The sequence below is a fragment of the Schistocerca piceifrons genome, chromosome 6 (genome assembly GCF_021461385.2).
Source record: "Schistocerca piceifrons isolate TAMUIC-IGC-003096 chromosome 6, iqSchPice1.1, whole genome shotgun sequence".
Lineage (NCBI taxonomy): Eukaryota > Metazoa > Arthropoda > Insecta > Orthoptera > Acrididae > Schistocerca > Schistocerca piceifrons.
In genome coordinates, this window is record NC_060143.1 from 466,145,529 (window position 1) to 466,163,129 (window position 17,601).

Genomic DNA, 17,601 nt, shown 5'->3' on the forward strand with positions numbered 1-17,601 from the left:
TTAACCATACCAGTACTTTAGTAGGCATATCAGGTCTATACATAAGTACCATATTTTAGAGGAGGTGCAGAGGCTTCTGCTGATTTTTTGTCCATTTCTTAAGGATTATCTGGCATTCCTCATGATCATTTAAGTTTGTTAACAGCCAATTTATCAATGAAACCTTTGTCAACATATACAGATCTTGCTCATCAGGCAACTGACTAAAGAGTGAGCCATATTGTGGGGCAACAATTGAAACTAATTTGATAATTCTAGTTAGATTATAACTATATGATAAATATAATGAAGCAAATAGAGAGAAAGTGAAAAGGGGAAGATTATGCTGTTACCTATGAAAACAGACGTAAGACTTAGTTACTAGTTTATGAAGACACCTCAATGTGAAAGTTTTAAATGAATGAGAAGATTATTTATGGCAAGTGCATTAGGGTAATATCCCAGAGAGAGTGGCTACAGCATATCTAACATCTGTACAAGAAAGCAATTTATGTGGAAGAATGTATCAAATGATGTTTTAGTGGCTTGACAGGGAATGGGATGAAATGTTATAAAAGAATACTAAGAACTAAGTTAATCATGCATGGTCAAGATATTTTCACAGCCACATTAGGACCAAGATAAGTGAGAAGCAGTGGGAAACAGATGTCTGGCAGGCATAATCATACAATGTTGCACTAATTTTTCCCTTTGCATTAACAAGACACTCATTCACATTTCACAGAGAAATAATGGAGCTACCTGGACAAATGACCATTGTGAACAAAACAAGTTATGGCTGGAAATCAGTTGTGATCATTGTTAGTTTACACAGAAGAAATATTAATGTTATAACAGACTAACAATATGCATAATCAACAATAGAAAAGTAGATGTTTTTCACTGATTGCTTACCTTGCCACCAATCATAATAGTACGAGGTGAGATCTTGACATTAGGGTTCCTTTTAATTCTATTGTACATTGTTATTATATGAAGGCAATTCAGCAACTGACGCTTGTATTCATGGATTCTCTTCACCTATGGCAACAAAAGAGTAGCCATGTGTCACAAAAGAAGGTAAAAATATTTTTGTTGCTGAACTGAAACTTCATAAGTTCTTTTAATGATACCTGAATGTCAAACATTGAAGCAGGATTTACTTTCACATTATACTCTTTTTCTAGCAGTTGGGCCAGTTTCAGCTTGTTCTCCTGTTTGACCTTCATGACAGCTCGCTGGAATGTTGCATCCTTTGAAAATGCCTTTAGTTTCTGCAGCTGCTCCAAATGCACAATCCAGTCTTCACCAATTTTCTAAAGAATAAATAAATACATAAATACTCATTGCTTTAAATCTGTATGACATTGAGAAAATAATTGTGCAATCAAATTTTCAACAATCTTAGTGTTAGAATAACTGCATGAAAACTTCTACATTTACTTAGAAATGATAAACATTTTAAGGAAGAGTCATGTGCAGGTTAATTTTTAATTCTGGACACATCTAACACAAAAATAAGAAATCATAATAGTCTCCAGTAAAATAAGTTTCACTTATCCCTGCCCAAACACCATCCCCACACAGCAGCAAATTCACTCAAGGTAGTGGTGACAGTTACTGTTTTTTTAAGAGCTTTAACTGACTTTGACAATACACTTTTTATGGTGATACAAATTTTCTCATTTTACCATTACCAATTTCGAGCCACTTAGCAACTTTTCATCAAATGGTATACAGTTCTTAATGATTGGTTGTAACATTGTGGCAGGTCGTCACACAGCTGTGCCAGGACAGACAAAAATTGAAGTACGTATGGATTGCATGTCTGCTGCTTCAACAACAGATTTTATCAATCATGACTTATTTACAATTAAATCACTGAAGTAACAGTTCCAGCTTTTTCTGGAAATATACAAAACCAAATACTTCTGGAGATGGATACCATGTGGTCAGTACAGTACCGAACATCAGTATTGGTAATCACTGTCTGCAGGTTCAACTATAAACACACACTGAAAACACAACCTTCAATTAGACACAGTCCCACATCAGACAGACTGACAGGTCTGCATGCTAGACAAATGTCAACTATAGATATCAACAAAGACCAAGCAATATCATCATCAATAGATACTCCAGAGAGTCTGCTGTAAACATCATTTGGTTGACAAGTGAAACCATGGTTGTTTGCAGCAGTCATTGAATCTAATGTGAGTGTTATGGCATGTGATGTGAAGTGGGCAAATGTATCCTTCCACCCATGCCTATCAGATGATGTGCAATTATACTGAGTGATATACTTATATCCCCGGAGGGCTTACAAGAGCAAACACTGAATGTGGCAAAGTATCCGGAATTATTTAGTCATAAGGGTGGTGTTACTTACTTATGAAAATACTTATAGTAATACAGCAATACTGTAAGTAATACTGTCAAATCAACCTTATGATGTATGTAACTTTAGATATTAAGTTGGTACATAAGTTCGTAGCATTTTTGTTTTTCATGTTGGTGTGCTGGTGGCTCGAGTTTACATATTGTCATTTCGTCACTTTGGGATAGTGAGCGGAGCTGTGGACACTATAAAATGGAGTGCCAAGGTGAGAAATCTGAACATTTTGAACATATCCTTCTGTTTGATTTCAATAGAGGAGTGACAGCAGTGAAGACAGCCAGGAACAGTTGTGCTTTCTATTGGACAGAGCACAGGAAGAAAATGGTTTTCTTGTTTTAAGGAGGATTGTTTTGACATTAGTAACTCTCCACATTCAGGAGGACCTTTGGGTTTGATGAAGAGTGTTTAAAGGCATTAATGCACAATGGTGCATGTCATTGTACTCAAGAACCGGCAAATGTGAAGAACTGTGATCATTCCGCCATCATGTGACGTATGCATTTAAAGGGGAAGGATCAAAAAATTGGGTGTACGGGTACTGCATGCTCTCAGCTGAAATCACAAAAAATCTGCAGGTGACCATATGTGCACGTCTGCTTGGTTATCATCAATTGGCTTCTCAACAAAACTGACCATTCCTATCTCTTATCATTATTGGTGACAAGAAATGGTGTCTTTATGCTAACATAAGGAAAACCTGTACGAAGTGATGCTACTCAATGATAATGCCCACTTGCATGCTGCTAGACTGACAAAGAAACCTGTATACAGGAGTTAAGGTATGAAGTCATTTGCACCCACCTTATTCAACTGAACTTGGGCCCTCAGATTTTCACCTTTTCCACACTCTATCAAACAACCTTCAAGGTTCCTCTATGGATGAAAATGGGCTCCAAACATGACTCAAGTTCTTAGCCTCAAAACCATGTGATTTCTACAGTCACGAAATCAAAAAGTTACCCCAATGTTGGGAGACTATTGTAAATAGTTAAGGAGAATATATTACTGATGGCAAAAGTCTCTGTTATGCGTATCTGTTGTGTTTATTAAACTTACAGAATAACAATATGAACTTATGCACCAACCCCATACTTTGCCACATTCAATGCTTACTTGTTTCAATTTTCCTGTCTTCCACCACAATACATTCCTCACAATGCTACAAACAACTGTGAAGAACTTTATACCATCTAATGACAAATCATCAGGTGTCCTGAAACAGTAATGGTAAAATAAAAAAAGTTAGTAGTCATTTCTAAACATTCTTATTCATCACAGGTACAGTATTCCACACCCATAATGGATGAAAGTTTTCTTTTTTGAGGTTTTGAGTTTGACCCACAATAATAGCAGGTATATGAAGCAGTGTCACTACAAATTGACTCATTTACCTTTCCTGCAGAATTTTGGAACACGTATTATGTTAGAGTATAATGACTTTTCTGGAGAATAGAAATCTACTCTGTAGGAATCAGCATGGGTTCCGAAAAAAAACGATCGTGCGAATCCCAGCTCACGCTGTTAGTCCACGAGACTCAGAGGGCCATAGACACAGGTTCCCAGGTACATGCCATGTTTCTTGACTTCCACAAGGCATTTGATACAGTTCCCCACAGTTGTTTAATGAACAAAGTAAGAGCATATGGACTACCAGACGAAGTGTGTGATTGGATTGAAGAGTTCCTAGATAACAGAATGCAGCATGTCATTCTCAATGGAGAGAAGTCTTCTGAAGTAAGAGTGACTTCAGGTGTGCCGCAGGGGAGTGTCGTAGGACCGTTGCTATTCACAATATACATAAATGACCTTGTGGGTAACATCGGAAGTTCACTGAGGGTTTTTGCGGATGGTGATGTTGTTGTATATCGAGAGGTTGTAACAATGGAAAATTGTACTGAAATGCAGGAGGATCTGCAACGAACTGACGCATGGTGCAGGGAATGGCAATTGAATCTCAATGTAGACAAGTGTAATGTGCTGCGAATACATAGAAAGGAAGATCCTTTATCATTTAGCTACAATATAGCAGGTCAGCAACTGGAAGCAGTTAATTCCATAAATTATCTCGGAGTAGGCATTAGGAGTGATTTAAAATGGAATGATCATATAAAGCAGATGCCAGACTGAGATTCACTGGAAGAATCTTAAGGAAATGCAATCCGCAAACAAAGGAAGTAGGTTACAGTACACTTGTTCGCCCACTGCTTGAATATTGCTCACCAGTTTGGGATCCGTACCAGATAGGGTTGGTAGAAGAGATAGAGAAGATCCAACTGAGAGCAGTGCCCTTCATTACAGGATAATTTAGTAATCGCGAAAGCATTACGGAGATGATAGATGAACTCCAGTGGAAGACTTTGCAGGAGAGATGCTCAGTAGCTCAGTACGGGCCTTTGTTGAAGTTTCGAGAACATACCTTCACCAAGGAGTCAAGCAGTATATTGCTCCCTCCTACGTATATCTCGTGAAGAGACCATGAGGATAAAATCAGAGAGATTAGAGCCCACACAGAGGCATACCGACAATCTTTCTTTCCACGAACAGTACGAGACTGGAATAGAAGGGAGAACCGATAGAGGTACTCAAAGTACTCTCTGCCACACACCGTCAGGTGGCTTGCAGAGTATGGATGCAGATGTAGATGTAGATGCATGGTACCCACTTAAGCATTAAGTTTACCTCCGCAATGAGATCAGCCAGTCCGGGGTTGCAGAGCAGCAACCATCTTCTAGGGGTTATTCCATTTGTCTTGTTCTGAAACTTATGAGGTGTCATCTCATAAAAGTCATGGAACCTGTAACAAAATAAAAAATTTTGTTAAACGTACTACCTCTATGAATCTTAAAAACTAAAATTATGTACACCTAGTAATTATCTGTATTTGTAACTTCTGCACAAATTTTACTACATTTGAAAAAAATGTTGTTGTTGTTGTTGTTGTTGTTGTGGTCTTCAGTCCAGAGACTGGTTTGATGCAGCTCCCCATGCTACCCTATCCTGTGCAAGGTTCATCATCTCCCAGTACCTACAGCAACCTACATCCTTCTGAATCTGTTTAGTGTATTCATCTCTTGGTGTCCCTCTACGATTTTTACCCTCGACGCTGCCCTCCAATATTAAATTGGTGATCCCTTGATGCCTCAGAACATGTCCTACCAACCGATCCCTTCTTCTAGTCAAGTTTTGCCACAAATTACTCTTCTCCCCAATTCTATTCAATACCTCCTCATTAATTATGTGATCTAACCATCAAATCTTCAGCATTCTTCTGTAGCACCACATTTCAAAAGCTTCTATTCTCTTCTTGTTCAAACTATTTATCATCCATGTCTCACTTCCATACAAGGCTACACTCCATACAAATACTTACAGAAACGACTTCCTGACACTTAAATCTATACTTGATGTTAACAAATTTCTCTTCTTCAGAAACGCTTTCCTTGCCATTGCCAGTCTACATTTGATATCCTCTCTACTTCGACCATCATCAGTTATTTTGCTCCCCAAATAGCAAAACTCCTTTACCACTTTAAGTGTCTCATTTCCTAATCTAATTCCGTCAGCATCAACTCGACTTAATTCGACTACATTCCATTATCCTTGTTTTGCTTTTGTTGATGTTCATCTTATATCCTCCTTTCAAGACACTGTCCATTCCGTTCAACTGCTCTTCCAAGACCTTTGCTATCTCTGACAGAATTACAATGTCATCGGCGAACCTCAAAGTTTTTATTTCTTCTCCATGGATTTTAATTCCTACTCCAAATTTTTCTTTTGTTTCCTTTACTGCTTGCTCAATATACAGATTGAATAACATCGGGGAGAGGCTACAACCCTGTCTCACTCCCTTCCCAACCACTGCTTCCCTTTCATGCCCCTCAACTCTTATAACTGCAGTCTGGTTTCTGTACAAATTGTAAATAGCCTTTCGCTCCCTGTATTTTACCCCTGCCACCTTCAGTATTTGAAAGAGATTATTCCAGTCAACATTGTCAAAAGCTTTCTCCAAGTCTACAAATGCTAGAAACGTAGGTTTGCCTTTTCTCAATCTAGCTTCTAAGATAAGTCATAGGGTCAGTATTGCCTCACGTGTTCCAACATTTCTACGGAATCCAAACTGATCTTCCCCGAGGTCGGTTTCTACCAGTTTTTCCATTTGTCTGTAAATAATTCGTGTTAGTATTTTGCAGCCATGGCTTATTAAACTGATAGTTTGGGAATTTTCACATCTGTCAACACCTGCTTTCTTTGGGATTGGAATTATTATATGCTTCTTGAAGTCTGAGGGTATTTTGTCTGTTTCATACATCTTGCTCACTAGATGGTAGTGTTTTGTTAGGCCTGGCTCTCCAAAGGCTGTCAGTAGTTCTAATGGAATGTTGTCTACTCCCGGGGCCTTGTTTCGGCTCAGGTCTTTCAGTGCTCTGTCGAACTCTTTGCGCAGTATCATATCTCCTAGTTCATCTTCATCTACATTCTCTTCCATTTCTATAATATTGTCCTCGAGAACATTGCCCTTGTATAGACCCTCTATATACTTCGTCCACCTTTCTACTTTCCCTTCTTTGCTTAGAACTGTGTTTCCGTCTGAGCTCTTGATATTCACGCAAGTGGTTCTCTCTTCTCCAAAGGTCTCTTTAATTTTCCTGTAGGCAGTATCTATCTTATCCCTAGTGATATGCAGCTCTACAGCCTTACATTTGTCCTCTAGCCATCCCTGCTTAGCCGTTTTGCACTTCCTGTCGCTCTCATTTTTTAGACGTTTGTATTCCTTTTTGCCTGCTTCATTTACTGCATTTTTATATTTTCTCCTTTCATCAATTAAATTCAATATCTCTTCTGTTACCCAAGGATTTCTACTAGCCCTCGTCTTTTTACCTACTTGATCCTCTGCTACCTTCACTATTTCGTCTCTCAAAGCTACCCATTCTTCTTCTACTGTATTTCTTTCCCCCATTCTTGTCAATCGTTTCCTAATGCTCTCCCTGAAGCACTTTACAACCTCTGGTTCTTTCAGTTTATCCAGGTCCCATCTTCTCAAATCCAAAAAAATGTAAACGACAAACATTTGATATTATGCCAGTGCTTATTTTTTCCTGGAATGAAATGAAATGGAAGTTAACCTTTTACTATGAAACTCAGTTGTACAGAAACTTACTATCAGTACGTCCGTATTAATTTTGTGTGTTTATCATAAGGTCCTATAATAACATAAACACTTATATAGAATTACAGGTTCTTACACATCTTTCTTCAGAATGTCTGAATGAATAGCTGCAACTCCATTTACAGCATGTGAACCAACAATGCAAAGATGTGCCATGTTGACCCTCTTTTCACCATGTTCTTCAATCAGAGACATACGTCGTAGTTTGTCTAGGTCTCCAGGGTACTTCTTGCCAACCTCCTGTAAATAATAGGAATTGAGAGACATGTGAATAAACTTAGAAAGTACAATAAATAAAACAAAATTATTTTTGTATACGTGCACAGTGAAATAGATGAGTTATTTCTGACCAATTTCAGTTTCTAATGCTGAGTAGGGATTGGCACAGGTGAAAAGAGTATTTGACTTGCAGAACTCAACTCCATCAGCATCTGGCATGAATTTCTGCACTTTGACAGATGTGTAGTATTCCTCATTCATTTTCAACAATAAATTAGCAGTATATGTCAGGTCAAAACAAATTTAAAGTTATACAATAAAGGAACTTCCAGGATGGAAACAATGAGCAAACATAGTTGTTTTGATGCGGGGTACAAAGACAAACACAACACATATGTTTAATTAATTTTGAAGATATAACATTTTTCCAGTGTAAGGGAAAAGAACACTACCCCACAACTGCAGTGACACTGAGAACTTCCTCAGGATCATACATTATTTCAGCTCTAATTTTGTTAGTTCCATTACCTTTCCCATCCCAGCTGCCACTTGGTTCCCTGGCTGTAGCTGCAGGTTGGAGTGTTCGCATATGTGTGGTTGTACCCATGAGTCACAACTGTAGTCAACTTTTACATACTTGGGAACAACAGTTTCTAGAGATATGAAAAGGTATGGTCATTTAGATTCAGTTATATTAGGCAGGTGGCAGACTTTGAATCATTGGCAGGATACCAGGAAAATGCTGTTAGTCTACGAAGGATACCGTTTACAAAACCCAAATAGGAGTAGCAAGAGATACTGAATCTACATTAACGGATACTGCAAATGGTCCCAGGTTTGCGCAATTCATGGGAGAGTGTCCCAGAAATGTTGAAAAAACATGAATTGTCACACTTTAAGATAGATAGAAATTATACCACTACAGCCAGCTTACAAAGTTTTTAAACCAGTATTATTTGGAGAATTTAGAAATGTTCTTTAGCCCCCTATATATTGCTCCCTTAGCGGCTGAGAATATATTATTACACTAACCATAGCACATGCTTCTCACACTCCACACAACCCTTAAAATTGGCACTGGGCCTTTACAGTCAATGAAAGGCAAATGAAATCTTGGTCCAGCTGTTGGTTTTAATATGTAATTAATCTCCAGTCCCTGAAATACTCCACTGTGAGTAATATTTTCTAAAAATAAAAATGTTGAGTTTCAGAAATTAACTAGAAGAGAAAAAAATATTTTCCTACATGAACAGTGCAAAGAACTGGAAGAGAATAACAGAATGGGGAAGATAAGTGGTCTTTATCTCCTGATATTCTGATGCCATATACTAACATTATTTTTCACTGCACTTTTATGAGAATCTTGTTTATATTTTAACGTATCTAATACCTGCCTTTCTAAGCTTCTCATTAATCTTAATTTCATTCAATGTTGGATCATTGGATAGTGATCTTAGCCTGAAAAAGAGGTACTTTCATGAGTTCCAGTCCCTCACCCCCCTCCCCACCAAATTATTTTGCTATCATCCTGGCCAATTTACCCTTCCCTTTCCTACTGAGATGCAAGGTCATGCCTCGTGAATTCCATTCCTTTTGAATTATTAACTTGGATGTTGAATTGAAAAATGAATGTGTTACTGTGCATGGAAACTGTATGGTTTGGCAGTTAATCTGTGTAGATTCAATACCTTCTAACTGCAATACAGTGCAGTTCCAGTTTTATAAAAAGTGAACTGTTGCTCATGTTTCTAAGTTATAAACGGAGGCAGGAGATTACTACAGATTTCGTCTCCTGAGTAAACTGTTGAATACTGCATTCTTCGATGGGGAAACAGTAGGGAATAGATAAGATATAAATATGAAGTAAATAGCTATCTCAATGTAAGTGAAATTTATGCTTGAGTTTTTTGAAGTGATATAAAATCTCTATGCCAGCTACAAGAGAACTGCTTTGGTATAGAGACAGACTTGACGCCAAATGGGATTACAAAGAGTTTTCCCTGTTTTGTCACTCTCCCTTGCATTATAGCTTCACCTTTTTCTCTCTGCTATGCACCAACACAAATCTCACTGAGGTTTAACAAAAACCTAAGTTCCACTGATTGACTGTTAGATTATTTTATACATTATGAATGAAAACACATAACACTGGTGTAATGTTTTACAATATTTATTATTTGTTCACAAACCAGTTTTCGGATGTTATGTCATCATCTGATACATAGAGAAGCACGTGGTGCAGTGAAATTTTGTTGGCTCAAAGATTTTTAATTAGTGCATCTACATAATATCCTCATACTTTCTGGAACATGTTACCAAAGTTTATTGTTCAATTATTTTCTTCTGTGTACAACTGTTGTAATTTGTCCGTATTTTATTAATTAATTTGTCATATGTTTTATCTTAGTTAAATAATCTTACATTTCATTTACACTTAAGTAATCCCTCTTGTTTTATTCCTTAATCTAAGATTAAAATTTTTCATCTCTGGTAATGGAGATACTCTGTAGATGCATTAGTTTCAAATCTCTGATCCAACAAAATTTCACTGCATCTCATATGTATCTTTGTACCTGATGATGCAATAGTCAAAAATCAGTTTGTGATGTTTTCATTCACAATGAAAACCTTAGTTGTACATAGAAGTCTGAGACATCATAACCTTTATTTATCAAGGTGAGCTGGTTTCATTCAATGAAGAACTTAAATTATCCCTGACAGAGAGAACTTTGTAGCAGTACTGAAGGGAAATTCAACTGGGGGAAAAAAAAATAAAATAAAATAAAAAAAAGAATTTATGAGGCAGAATGACTGACTAGTATGTAATTTCAAATGGAAAAATGTGTTTACTGTCGATAAATACATATAAGTAACAGTGGCAGACTACAGGAGTCATTGGAACTAATAGTTCCTTTGTCAGTGAGAAGAGAGGAGCCTATAGAGGTGTTGGTGCATTATGAGAATAGTCGTTGTCTTTTATAAATTTTCTAATAGTGTTACAGTTGATATATATTTTTAAAACAACAATTTGAGAGATAGCTGCTGCAATGCTGACTAGACTGAAGAAACTTTTGTTTATAAGAAAGACTGAAATGATACATTTTCTGTAAAATTTAGGAGAAATTTATTCAGGCAAAACATTATGACCACTACCCACTGTGAGGCTGAATGCCTCCTGGTGGTGTTGTGGACATGCGGCACAATAACGAAAGAATGTAAGCAGAACAAAGACAAATGAGCAGTCACCATAGCTAAGATATGTGCCACAAATGCAGAAATCCAGTGATTCGGTTTTGTTTCGTTTTAGGGTGCAAAAACAACTATTCATATGCGCCCATGTTAGAACCTTACAACACTAATACAAAAAAGGAGCTAAAACCAATCAATGGGAGGAAAGAGAGCTACGAAAAAGGACTTCCTGTTTGAGCTTCTCCACAAAATATGCCATAGAGACAATGGAGGTCCCAAACTATGGCGGATAAAAAGTAAAATACAGTTGACAGTCTATGCGTTGTTCGCTCAAACAGCCAATAACTCAAGACGGCAAACAGACATTAGAATGTAAATGGTTAAGAAAAGGGCATTCGGTCACAAAATGGCAAACTGTCGAAGGTTGATTTCGATGAGCACAAAGTGGTAGGCGAGCACCGCTTAACAAGTGGCAATGGCTAAAATGAGAGTCCCCAATATAACTGTCTGAAATGATCTCATTGTGACAAGAGGGCTGAAAGGAGGATGGCACATCACTGGGGATAGGTTAATTCCCCGGAGCTTGTTCCCTGGAGGTAGAAAACAAGTGGACCCTGTGATTCCAAGAGCATCTGTAATTCCTCCTTGTTGGATTTAAGGCCCCAAACACGCTATTGGAGGAGAGTCATGACGGAGAAAGCGGGGGAGGAAAAAAATGAAGGGTTGTACCTCGTTAGTTGCCGAGTGCCAGCCTTTGAAGACGCACTGCTACAGGGTGCAGAGGCTGGAGGAGATCTACAGAGTCATCAGCATTCTCTTTGGATCAGGTTGCAGATTCCAGGTCAGAAAAATGGTTGGCAGTGCACACCAATGAAATGGAGATCTGCCAGGTGAGGGTATCATGTGACAACACTGTTTAACGGGGGTCTCTGCGTTGGCAAAGGAGAAGACTTTTTGCCTTTGATTGAATTTTTTGAGCCTTTGTGATTGGCAGATGGAGACTCAGATGCCTGTTGGCTGAAGGAATGTAAGAAGTCACTGCAGAAGTGTTCCTTCCATCCTTTTGTGGCCTGCTGGTTGTGGAGCATGGGATTTCGATGCCAAGGGCATAGATCTGGTGGCTTCGTGTGCAGTTGTAGGAGAAGCAGACAGGGATGCTACAGTGATACTGGGCTATTTGATAACTGCAGTGCTGAATTTGAAGTTACAAGTCTGTGTGGCCATGTCCTTCATGGAGCAATGCATAGCAAGAATGCTACTGTAAGTGCTAGATGGTAAAACACAGGGCTTTTCGACTAACCAACAATTTGCAAGCGACAGGGAAAGGGACTTTTTCCTTCAGCCACACCTCCTGTACGGTCCACTCACTGAGATAATGGGACATTCTCAGGATGAGGCGGCATGGTCTCCATTATAATTGATACAATGGGGAGGAGAAGGAAGGCAATCGCCCTAGTGGGCAACCCTACCACAAGTAACACATTTGGCAGTGTTCTTACGTAACATTCAAGTGTAGTTGTAACATGGACACTGGTAGCAATGCATCAGATTTGGAATGTACAGTCAGACTGTGATGACTTCGTAGCCTGCTTTGATCTTTGATAGAAGCACTACTCAGTCAAAAGTGAGAAAAGGAGTGTGCATAGGAACTTAGATCGCATCAACCTTTTTCATTACCCAATGTACTGCAGTGGTTCCCTAATCAGGGAGAAAAGTTTCGATTTCTCCCTCAGTCAGACCATCAAGCAGCAGAGGGTAAATAATACCACGTGAAGAATTCAACATTTGACGGAGCTCTACACAACAGGATACCTGTGTAAAACGGAAGCTGTAAGCACCTGTTAGGATTGAAAATTAACATTGGCTTCCAAAAACAAAGTCCTATTATGTTGATGAGAGCAAGATTTCAAAGAATCAGCAATTGCATCCACATCTTTCTGAATAATAAAAGGACTAACTGTAGCAAAGGACTGACCACCTTTAGTACGTGATGCCACGAGGAACCAAGGTGCGACAGGGAGAGTCTTTGAATCTCTAGCCTCAGTCTGTTTACATTTAGTAGACACAGACCGAGATGAAGGTGAGTGACTCATTGCAAAAAAATCCCCCATTATTGCCAGTGTCTCTAATGGCATGCTCCTTCCAACTGGGGCCCCTTTCGGATGTGGGCTCACCCACTTTATATGATTGTTCACACCTCTGGTCACACCTTCTGAATTTGTGACAAAGGTACCAATGGGCAATTTGGAAACATCACAGCTCAGTCAGTCATCCCTCCCTGGGCCTGGCCTGCACCAGGGGTACGTGTAAACCCTACCTGTTAACCCGGGGCTGGGAATTATGCATTACCCAGTCACCAGTTATGCATCAAGCATGTGGGCCTCCCTTCAGAAACACATAGGGAGGAAAAAACAAAGGAACTTCAAACACCAAAGAGGAGGAAAAGTATGATATGCGGAATGAAGAAAGAAAGAAAGAAAGAAAGAAAAAACAGATGAGGGACAGTTCTAATGCCAGGCTATCGAAACATCAGAATACATTCCCAAAAACATCCCAGACATGTTCCCCAGGAGAGGGGAAAAAGGATATCAGAAGTATAGACATGCAGCACGGAAAGGGAAGAGGTACTGCAAAGGCTTGCGCCCATGGTAGCCAAGTATGAACTCACCAAAGAGTGGTGAGCCCCCTGGGGGGAAAAATCCACTGACGTAAGTGGTCTTGACAAAAGGCACATTGTTGTGACACAGCAGCTGGAAATGAGAATCTCTGAAATGGCAAAGCTGGTTGACAGTTTGTGCACTACTGTCATGAGCACCTACAGAAATCGGTTGAAGGATAATGGAATAACGCATAGGCTGTATGGTAGTTGTTGTCCACATCTCATCACAAAATGCAGAGGTCGGAGGATCCGCCACTGTGTAATCCAGGACACGCACTGGTCTGTGGCAGATCTGATGACAGAATACAATGCTAGTGCAGGAACACACCATTCAAAGGCCATTGTTGAACATGGAGGTCCACATCACATCACCCCTACATGTTCCTGTGCTGACCCAACAACATCATCAGTCACGATTGCAGTGGGCACAGCCTCACTGAGTTTTCACCATGGATCGATAGAAACCTGTTACCTGTTGAATGAATTGCATTTCTTGATACAACAGGTTGATGGTTGGGCCCTTACACACCATCATCCAGTCGAATGGCTGCTAGAAAGGTGTATTGTGCCACAGACGCAGGTCGGCAAGAGCAGACTTGTGCTATGGGTTTCACTGAGTTGGGCTTCTATGGGACCTGTGGTATTACCCAAAGACACCATGACAGCAATGAACAACATGAACATTACTGTGGACCACCTGCACCCCTTCATGATTGAAGTCTTCTCTGAGGCAATGACATTTTCCAGTAGGATAACCCTCCACAATACAAGACTAAAATCATGCTGCAGTGGCTCAAGGAGCATGATAGTGAACTCATATTTATGTCTTAGCCAGCAAATACCACTGACCTGTGGACATTGGAACACATGTCGGGCACCTGCTGCATGCCCACAAACCACCATCCTGTAATTTGCTGTAATTTAGTGACTAGTCAGTAGACATCCGGTACCATATACTTCTGGAAACCAATCAAGGACTTGTAGAATCCATGCCAAGCAGAATCACTGCTCTACTTTGTTTGAAAAGTAGAGCTACATGAGATTAAACTGGTGGTCATAATTTTTTGGCTCAGTGGTGTATATTACAAATGGCAAATATAAGAGGGAGAGAGGCTGAAGTTACCTTTTCTCCTATTTTCTTATCAACTGTACTATATCAGTGAAGCTCTCCTTTACATGTTTTTACAACAAAAGATGATAGAAGTAAAATGTTTCTTTTTCCATTGTATTTAATGGCAAACTTAATTTGACTGCTATAATTTTTCTGATTTTTATCAGGAATAGTGCTCAGACTTAAATCTCCTTTAAAAAGTCATCCCTCAGATGTGTGAATAAGGCTCTCAAAATCAAGGAGATCAGGGTCCAAGTCATATCAAACCACTATTTTGATATGCTGATAAAGCATTTAGCTTACCTCAAGATGGATATGATTGATGTGGTAGATGATCTGCATGTGCCGTGGCAAAATTCTTTCAATCATATGCACAGGCCACCTCTCCAGAGCTTCAGGTAGCACAGTGTGGTTTGTGTATGCACAGGTACGTACCACAATATCCCAAGCCTAAGGAAACAGTGTTTCATTATATACATAGATAAATTTCTGTGCCTTCATACAAATCTACATCATTCTTACAACAACCTCAGGAAACTTACATCTAGGGACCATTATATCAGATAATCTGCAGTCAGAAAAGCATTATAGGGACTGTAAAGTTATTAAAAATCTTAAATGAGTATTGAAGTTATATCTATTGTCTTCCATGAGATAATTTTTGTCAAACACTTCTGAAAACAATTACAAAGTCACAGATGAGAAGAAACCACAGCATAATACCTTCTCCCAAGGTAAACCTTCAACATCCACAAGAATTCGTTGCAACTCTGGAATAGCCATTGATGGGTGAGTGTCATTTAGTTGTATTGCAACCTTCTCTGGAAATTGATCAAATGAGGTTCTCACAGCATCACGGCTGCCAAATTTAGAGGCCTTGAAGCGACGTATTATGTCCTGTCAAAAATATCACATTATCAAAAATCACTTCTCACATCTACCAAAATCAGCATAAGATTTCACAGCTGTTACCTGAAGGGTTGCAGCACACATGAAATACTCTTGTTTCAGTCTTAGTTCTTTACCCTCAAAGAAATTATCATTGGGGTACAATACACGTGAAATATTTTCTGCAAGGTTTCTGTCCAATACAGCCTGAATATAATCACCATCATTGACTGAAAAAGAAAAGAAAAATGTGCCCTATTGAAACATAAATAATTTATTTTGGTCAAACATAAATCACGATTCACAACACTTACAAAATTTGAGGTTAAATTCAACAGGTGACTTTGCTGACCACAGTCTCAAAGTATTGACCACATTGTTACCATATCCTGGAATTGGACTGTCATATGGCATTGCAAACACAATCTGAAACAAAATTGTTGAACTGCATTACAAACTTACATATTCACTTCACAAGCTACCTTACAGTTTGGGGTGGAGGGCATGTAGAGTACAATGATCATTTTGCCCTCACTTTCCTGTTTCATTTGTGAATAATGTGCAGAAAGAATGTGTGCTGATCAGCCTGCAAATGTAACAATAATGGCAATTTCTATATACAGAAATATGTAAAATAAGGGAAATTTGACCACTCACCTATAGTGAATCGATATGTGGAGCACATAACAGAAAATGGACTCTCACCATGCAACATGGCCATGGGATTGTTTGTGGGCATGTCGGTATGGTTGGGCATGTGAGTGTGTTCTTGCTGCAAAAATAGTTATTGCTCAAAACTACTGAGTGCTGTTTTCTGTTATGTTATGTGTAGCAGTGCTCCATGCATCCATCAGCTACAGTGAGTAGTTGCCTTTACCTTATTTTACATAATGTGTTAGTTTATTTGTTGTGGAAAGTGCATTGTACAACTTGTCCCAGCAAACATCTGAGTTGCATGTATTGCTTCTCTTTTAGCATCTGCTGTGAGGTGGACACTCACCTCTTTGCTGTTATGTGACAAAGTTATGGCAAGAGAGAAAGTTGGACAAATAAGTGTATACCATAGCAAGACTCTACAGGATTTGTCATTAGCATGGGGAATGTTATGTAAATAGACTTGAAGTGGATAAATGATGTTGTTGTTGTTGTTGTGGTCTTCAAGTCCTGAGACTGGTTTGATGCAGCTCTCCATGCTACTCTATCCTGTGCAAGCTTCTTCATCTTCCAATACGTACTGCAGCCTACATCCTTCTGAATCTGTTTAGTATATTCATCTCTTGGTCTCCCTCTATGATTTTTACCCTCCATGCTGCCTTCCAATACTAAATTGGTGATCCCTTGATGCCTCAGAACATGTCCTACCAACCAAACCCTTCTTCTAGTCAAGTTGTGCCACAAACTCCTCTTCTCCCCAATCCTATTCAATACTTCCTCATTAGTTATGTGATCTACCCATCAAATCTTCAGCATTCTTCTGTAGCACCACATTTCGAAAGCTTCTATTCTCTTCTTGTCCAAACTATTTATCGTCCATGTTTCACTTCCATACATGGCTACACTCCATACAAATACTTTCAGAAACAGCTTCCTGACATTTAAATCTATACTCGATGTTAACAAATTTCTTTTCTTCAGAAACACTTTCCTTGCCATTGCCAGTCTACATTTTATATCCTCTCTACTTCGACCATCATCAGTTACTTTGCTCCCCAAATAGCAAAACTCATTTACTACTTTAATTGTCTCATTTCCTAATCTAATTCCCTCAGCATCGCCCGACTTAATTCGACTACATTCCATTATCCTCATTTTGCTTTTGTTGATGTTCATGTTATATCCTCCCTTCAAGACACTGTCCATTCCGTTCAACTGCGCTTCCAAGACCTTAGCTGTCTCTGACAGAATTACAATGTCATCGGCGAACCTCAAAGTTTTTATTTTTCTCCATGGATTTTAATACCTACTCCGAATTTTTCTTTTGTTTCCTTTAC

General features: G+C 38.9%; 1 protein-coding gene across 1 annotated transcript in view; it reads right to left on the reverse strand.

Moving 5' to 3' along the window:
• Positions 1 to 17,601, reverse strand: part of LOC124802423 (glycogen phosphorylase) — a 166,584-nt gene that overhangs the window by 11,865 nt on the left and 137,118 nt on the right. The window contains exons 5-12 of the mRNA XM_047263191.1: positions 15,925 to 16,036; positions 15,695 to 15,840; positions 15,446 to 15,619; positions 15,026 to 15,172; positions 7,621 to 7,784; positions 5,057 to 5,171; positions 1,113 to 1,295; positions 895 to 1,020 (exon numbers count right to left, since the gene is read on the reverse strand). Coding sequence (XP_047119147.1) covers positions 895 to 1,020; positions 1,113 to 1,295; positions 5,057 to 5,171; positions 7,621 to 7,784; positions 15,026 to 15,172; positions 15,446 to 15,619; positions 15,695 to 15,840; positions 15,925 to 16,036 — 1,167 coding nt within the window. The remainder of the gene's footprint in view (positions 1 to 894; positions 1,021 to 1,112; positions 1,296 to 5,056; positions 5,172 to 7,620; positions 7,785 to 15,025; positions 15,173 to 15,445; positions 15,620 to 15,694; positions 15,841 to 15,924; positions 16,037 to 17,601) is intronic.